The 7,209-nt window shown below is 49.5% G+C and overlaps 1 protein-coding gene across 1 annotated transcript; it reads right to left on the bottom strand.

Moving 5' to 3' along the window:
• Positions 1 to 5,412: 5,412 nt before the first annotated feature.
• LOC148101861 (cholesterol 25-hydroxylase-like protein) lies at positions 5,413 to 6,737 on the bottom strand. Its single transcript, XM_087845156.1, has 2 exons — positions 6,309 to 6,737; positions 5,413 to 6,223 (listed from the first exon to the last, which is right to left on the bottom strand). Exons 1-2 carry the CDS (start codon positions 6,735 to 6,737, stop codon positions 5,891 to 5,893), a joined length of 762 nt encoding a protein of 253 aa, XP_087701282.1. The 3' UTR covers positions 5,413 to 5,890.
• Positions 6,738 to 7,209: the final 472 nt, after the last annotated feature.

The following is a 7,209-nucleotide window of genomic DNA, read 5'->3' as shown; positions in this document are numbered from 1 at the left end:
GTCACAAGTAAGCAGTTAGCGTAACATTAACATTTAACTTTCCATGTAAAACCAGCCACCACTGTGAAAAACCATAAGGTTGAGAAATACAGTGGCTTACAAAAGTATTCGGCCCCCTTGAACTTTCCCACATTTTCTCACATTACAGCCACAAACATGAATCAATGTTATTGGAATTCCAGGTGAAAGACCAACACAAAGTGGTGAACACGTGAGAAGTGGAACAAAAATCAGACGTGATTACAAACATTTTTATAAATAAATAACTGCAAAGTGGGGTGTGCGTAATTATTCAGCCCCCTGAGTCAATACTTTGTAGAACCAGCTTTTGCTGCAGTTGCAGCTGCCAGTCTTTTAGGGTCTGTCTCTACCAGCTTTGCATCTACAGACTGAAATCTTTGCCCATTCTTCTTTGAAACAGCTCCAGCTCAATCAGATTAGCTGGACAGCGTTTGTGAACAGTAGTTAAGATGCTGCAGGTTCTTAAATGAACCACGTTGTTCAATAAGTGCTGTTTCCTCTGATGATGAAGGCTCACATTCCTCGCCGTCTCTTCTCGTCACGTGTCAGTCGAGCGTCGCGAGGCATCAGAAACTGGAGAAATGGCGGTAGGTGGTTCCGGTCCGTGTAAGGATGTCGGCTCTTCATTAGCTGATGGGATTTAAACATCGTGCCAGTTTGAGCCACACAGGTTCTTCTGCTGTTCTCAGTCTTTTCTATATTTGATGGCTGTTAAACAAATAATAATAAATAATAACATCTTCATTAAGGAGGCGTTCCTTCTTCATTGTGATAAAAAACTGAGTTCATTGATGAAACATTTGTAACTTTATTTTTCCAGAATCACAATAAAACATTTCAGGTTCATTTCACTGAAACATCAGGAAGTAACGATGATGTAACGCAGCCGTCCTGCTGCAGGGCGCCGCGCCGTGGGGAAATATCTGCTCTGTCTACATGAAACATCAGTAAAATGACAAAAGCTGAACATGTTAAAACTGTGAATAGACTTAAATCACATGCAGTCACAAATGTAACAGTGCTATTTGTTAGTGTTTCACAGATAAGTACTGAAAGTTTCTGTAACTGAAACAAGATTAATTATGTAACAACAAAACTATCAGTTTGTGTTCAGTTGGAGGTCAGATCTTCGTTCTGAGCAGCAGGAAGTGGTTTATGTTGGAAACGCTGGAGAGGAGTGTGGGACGCTTCAAACGCACAGCGTGGACTTTCCAGCCTTTTGGGAACGAAACAGGCAGAAACGAGAGCACAGAGCGGTTTTAGTGCGAACCGAGTGACGACAAAACGCAGCTATTATGTTTATTTCTGAACACGGGGAGGAGCAGCGCCTGTGGTTAACACACATATCATTTGGTCTCACAAACGGTCTTGTGGTCCCAGCTCTGACACACTCCAGCACAAACACAGCTCCTTCATTTTCCTGCTGTTGTGTTCATCAAAAGCCGTCTGACACCGAGAGCGTCAGAGGTTATAACCAGCTGTTAGAAACACAACTATTTGTTTTGTCATCACAATAAATGAAGGAAACAAGTGTGTCCTAAATGTCTGAGAGGTGGCAACGAAACACTGACTCTCATCCTTCTGTCACGTACGTCGCTCAGCTTAAATATGTCTTTGTTTTAATAAGTGAAATTACATCTGAAGTCATAAAGTGGATTTAAAGGACAAATGCAGCAAAGCAAACTGTAGCAATGCTGAAGTTCAGCCTCTGTTAATCCCACAGAGAAGCTACCGTTGTTACAGCAGCAATAAAGACAGAGCTGGAACATTCATGTCCAAACACAGAAGAAAATATAAAAACATGCATGTAGAAGAAAAATCATTTAGATAAAAGTATATGTACATGTGCTCCCACAGAGGGGGGGGGGGGTTAACAGCAGCAGGTTCTCAGTTTTGAGAGATTTTTGTCTTATAAAGCGAGTTTCTGTGCAGGATGATTCTTTTCTAATATTAAAGATGATTTTAATGTAAAAGAATTTTCTGGATCCGCCGTGATGAGAAGAGACGACTCATCATCAGGGGAAACACAGCCTGTCATCATCATCCTCAGTGAGTCTGAGCTACTGTACGCTCACACATTCCTTATAATGTTGACACACACACACACACACAGACACACACACACAGACACACACACACACACACAGACACACACACACACAGACACACACACACACACACACACAGACACAGACACACACACAGACACACACACACACACACACACACAGACACACACACACAGACACACACACACACACACACACACACACACACAGACACACACACACACAGACACACACACACACACACACACAGACACAGACACACACACAGACACACACACACACACACAGGCACACACACACACACACAGGCACACACACACACACACACACACACACACACACACACACACACACAGACACACACAGACACACACACACAGGCACACACACACACACACACACACACACACACACACACACAGACACACACAGACACACACACACAGGCACACACACACACACACACACACACACACACAGGCACACACACACACACAGACACAGACACACACACACACAGGCACACACACACACACACACACTGGTTTATCCTCCCCCTCATGCAAACATACGCCTCCATAAAAACATCACACAAATATTTCCTTCATCTCAGAAATGTGAAGCAAGAGTTTCAAATAAAACGCAACAGAAAGAAAAAACCAAGAAACTCAGTCAGAAAATGATTTGGCCAGATTCCAGGTCACAGCACGGGGGGGGGGGGGGGGGGGGGGGGGGGGAGGGGGGGTCTATGAATGTGTGTGCGCTGCTTGAAACAGAAAGTGCAACAGGACAAAGAGATGAAAGGGTAGCAGCATGTTTGTGCGGCTCTGACTCACTCCACGCCCACTCCACATCCTTTCTCTGCGTTTCTCCTGAAGTGACGTCAGATTCCTCAGATCCTCTAACAAACATCGGGATTTTCTGGCCTCGCTCCACCAGCTTCCCGACCCCTGAACACACGTTTATCACGTCTCTTTATCTTATTGTCAGCACGCTGCAGCTTTCAGAACAGTTCACACATGTTTCAGCACCAAAGACATTAAAACTTTTCACCCAAATCACTTCAACTCTGATCAGTTCAACGTTTTCATCCCCGTTTTAAAACTCTGACAGCAGATGTGATCCACGTTCACTGGCTGTGAAACGACTTCTGCGGGTTTGCATCATAATGTGGAAGAAAGATGACTGAACACGGTTGTTGATCTGAGGGTTTCACAACCTGCTGACTTGCTGGGACACGACAGAGAAAGCGTTTCTCACAGCGATTTGTTTCCCAGCACCGAGCTCAATCTGAAGCAGATCTGAAGAAAAACGTGGGTCAGCCGGTCCCAGCGAGCTGTACCTAATAAAGTGAGCTGTAGCATAGGCATGTGTGTGACGTGCACCTGAGAACGTGAAGGACAGCGTCGCTGTGGACTGAGCATGCTCAGTCTGCACAGGCAGGAGGTAACACAGAACAAATACTGCGTTTCTCCACTTAAGGAGAATTTTCAGGCATCTGTACTTTACTGCAATATTTATTTTTTAGGAACATTTTATTTGGTTTGATTCGAGCTAATATTTTGTCACAGCCTCCAAACCTCAAACACATGAGACGTCCTGTCCTGTCTCATCTCCATATTCAAGGCTGAACGTGAGCACGTTCTGCTCCACGCTGCAACGACTGCAGGAGTGCAAGTTGCAGTTGCGGGTCATCAGCATCCAGCTGGCCCGACCGAAGAGGAGCGAGCGCAGACGCAGTGACGTGGGGAAATGTGCAAGGCGGCGTTTCTATCAGCTCTACAAACATCAGCAAACGCACAAACTGTTGTGTGCAGTTTGTCTCACAGTGTGTTGCAGATAAAGTCCAGCTGCTGTATGTGACAGGGAGAGGAACGACAGAGAGCTACGTTCACTCAGAGATGGAGAATAAACAGTGTCAGTGTAGAGACACACAAACATCTGCTCACATCTGCTGTGTGCAAACACAGAGAGCAGCAGGTCAGCTGATCAGCCTGCACATTAAGAACATCTACTGCAGCTCTCAGCAGAAATGACTGTGAGTGTGATTAGTGGGAGCATCACAGCGTCACACTCCTGTGTATGACTGCACCCCCCCCCCCCCCCCCCCACACACACACACACACACACACACACAAACATACACACTGCTGGTGCCTATGGTACGACAACTTTTCTCCGTGCCCCTGGTACACTGCGCAGAAAAACCTGTGTGTGTGTCTGTGTGTGTGTGTGTGTGTGCGTCTGTGTGTGTGTCTATGTGTGTGTGTGTCTATGTGTGTGCGTGCGTGCGTGTCTGTGTGTGTGTCTATGTGTGTGTGTGTCTATGTGTGTGTGTGTCTATGTGTGTGTGTGTCTGTGTGTGTCTATGTGTGTGTGTGTCTGTGTGTGTGTGTGTCTGTGTGTGTCTATGTGTGTGTGTGTGTCTGTGTGTGTCTATGTGTGTGTGTGTCTGTGTCTGTGTGTCTATGTGTGTGTGTGTCTGTGTCTGTGTGTCTGTGTGTGTCTGTGTGTGTGTCTGTGTGTGTGTCTGTGTGTGTGTCTATGTGTGTGCGTGTCTGTGTCTGTGTGTCTGTGTGTGTCTATGTGTGTGCGCGTCTGTTTGTGTGTGTGTCTGTGTGTGTCTATGTGTGTGTGTGTCTGTGTGTGTCTGTCTGTCTGTGTGCGTCTGTGTGTGTGTGTGTGTGTGTGTCTGTGTGTGTGTGTGTGTGTGTGTGTGTCTGTGTGTGTCTATGTGTGTGCGTGTCTGTGTCTGTGTGTCTGTGTGTGTGTATGTCTGTGTGTCTATGTGTGTGCGCGTCTGTTTGTGTGTGTGTCTGTGTGTGTCTGTGTGTGTCTGTCTGTCTGTGTGCGTCTGTGTGTGTGTGTATGTCTGTGTGTCTGTGTGTCTGTGTGTGTGTGTGTGTGTGTGTGTGTGTCTGTGTGTCTGTGTGTCTGTGTGTGTGTGTGTGTGTGTGTGTGTGTCTGTGTGTGTGTGTGTGTGTGTGTGTGTGTGTGTGTGTCTGTGTGTCTGTGTGTGTGTGTGTGTGTGTGTGCGCGTCTGTTTGTGTGTGTGTCTGTGTGTGTCTATGTGTGTGTGTGTCTGTGTGTGTGCGTCTGTGTGTGTGTATGTCTGTGTGTCTATGTGTGTGCGCGTCTGTTTGTGTGTGTGTCTGTGTGTGTCTGTGTGTGTCTGTCTGTCTGTGTGCGTCTGTGTGTGTGTGTATGTCTGTGTGTCTGTGTGTCTGTGTGTGTGTGTGTGTGTGTGTGTCTGTGTGTGTGTGTGTGTGTGTGTGTCTGTGTGTGTTTTGGACACAAACAGGAAACAGACTTGTGTGTTTCTCTTCATAAACTTTATTTTAGCTTCATTTTGTCTTCCGTGCTCAAACTTTCACTTCCAGTTCAGAATCAAACTTTCCAGTTTCGCTCTGACGCCGCGCTTCTCCTTCAGCGGCGGCGCTTCTCCTTCAGCGGCGGCGCTTCTCCTTCAGCGGCGGCGCTTCTCCTTCAGCGGCGGCGCGACTCCTCGTCTTCCTCGCCAGCTTCTCTCTTTCTCTGTCCCTCGTTTCACTTTCGTCTGTCCCGCTCGCAGCCAGCTGCCTCATCGGCACATCTGTCCGGTATCAGTTAACGCGCTCACGCTGTCGACGGCTCACGGCGCTCTCGTGGCTCCGACTGCTCGTCTCTACGTCAGAGAGGAGCAGCGAGTCGAGGAGAGCGCGCTGTGATTGGTGGGCTCAGAAGTGGCATAATAAATAAAAACAGGAAGAAATAAATAAATAGAAAACGTCTCTACGTCAGCTCCTCGCCATCACGGCGGCTCAGTCCTGCGTCTGCAGCGTCCCGGCCAGGCGGTCCCAGTGGGTGAAGTACGGCGCAAAGTTGCACTTGGACTTGAGGTGGTGAAGGTCGTGGTGGCGCGCCCCGCCGTACAGCCCCAGCGGCACCAGGCGGTGCGTGGCCCACGGCAGGTCGTAGCCGCAGTGATCCTCCACCGACAGCCAGATGTTGACCACGAAGAAGGCGAGCTCGGTGAGCGGGTGGCAGCCCAGCAGGAGGGGGTTGGCGGCGGCGAACAGGCCCAGGCTGAGGGTCTCCCAGGTGCCCGAGTACTCGGCGGTGAGGGCGGAGGTGGAGGTGTAGGTGTGGTGCACCTGCAGGAGGAGGAGAGAGAGCGTGAGGTGGAGGAAGAACAAAGGCGTGACATCGTCACCGCCGCCATCGTCCTCGGGGACTCACCTTGTGGAAGGTGCGGTAGAGCCAGGGCACTCGGTGGTGCAGCAGGTGCCAGGCGAAGCTCTGGAAGTCAAAGAGCAGCAGGCACACGAGCACCTGGGCCAGCAGGCGCGGAAGGGGCGGAGCCTCCTCGGGCAGGTGCACCGGCCTCAGGTACCAGTGCAGCACGGTGAGCGGGAAGATGAAGACCAGGTGGTTGTAGAGCGTCAGAGCCAGGCAGCGCCGCACCGACGACCAGCTGACGGAGCTCTGAGGCTGCAGCTTGTACCTGAGCGCCCACGCCCACCTGGTGGACAGCGCGTCCAGCAGCAGGAAGGGCAGGCAGAAGGACAGGTAGACGCAGAGCGAGAAGAGCACGGGGAAGAAGGGCGAGCGCAGGAGGGGGGCGTGTCCCAGCACGAAGCTCCACAGAGGCTGCAGCAGCGTCGCCATCCTTCAGTTTGTCTCACAGTCGGAGCTCTGCTCGCCTTCATCATCACTGCTCCATTTAATCAGGCGGCAGGCCCCGCCCACACAGCGTCAGCGGCAAGAACCCGCCCTGCCGTCCTTATTGGGATGTTTCCTACGAGGGAAAATGGAAAACTCTCCCTGCCACACACAGACGGCTGCTTGTCTTTGAGCGTGTTATTGTCGGGGACACTTCACACACGTTTGTCAAAGCCACGCCCCCCCGGCGAGTTCCTCCTCAAAGGTGATCAAAATCGTTAAAGAAGTTTAAAACATGTTTTTCTGCTCATCTTTTGTGTTCAGCTTCTTTAGATTAAAGATGAGCTGAACAATAAAATCTGAATTACAAAACATTTCGAGGATTTCTGTTGAAGTGTTGCCGTGGTGACTGTGAGCGGGGCCCGGGGCCCCTCACACTAATGACAGGTGAGTGCTCGAAGAAGGGGCCAGGTGTAGA

Source organism: Neolamprologus brichardi, chromosome 8 (assembly GCF_056152115.1).
Source record: "Neolamprologus brichardi isolate AB-2024 chromosome 8, ASM5615211v1, whole genome shotgun sequence".
NCBI lineage: Eukaryota > Metazoa > Chordata > Actinopteri > Cichliformes > Cichlidae > Neolamprologus > Neolamprologus brichardi.
This window is presented reverse-complemented; position numbering and strand designations above follow the sequence as displayed.

What these genes read in the sequence shown, in the direction of transcription:
- LOC148101861 (XM_087845156.1), bottom strand. Translation starts at nt 6,737, where the DNA reads ATGGCGACGCTGCTGCAGCCTCTGTGGAGCTTCGTGCTGGGACACGCC. An exon ending in TCTACCGCACCTTCCACAAG is followed by an intron (nt 6,224 to 6,308) that starts GTGAGTCCCCGA and finishes CTCCTCCTGCAG; the next exon opens with GTGCACCACACCTACACCTC.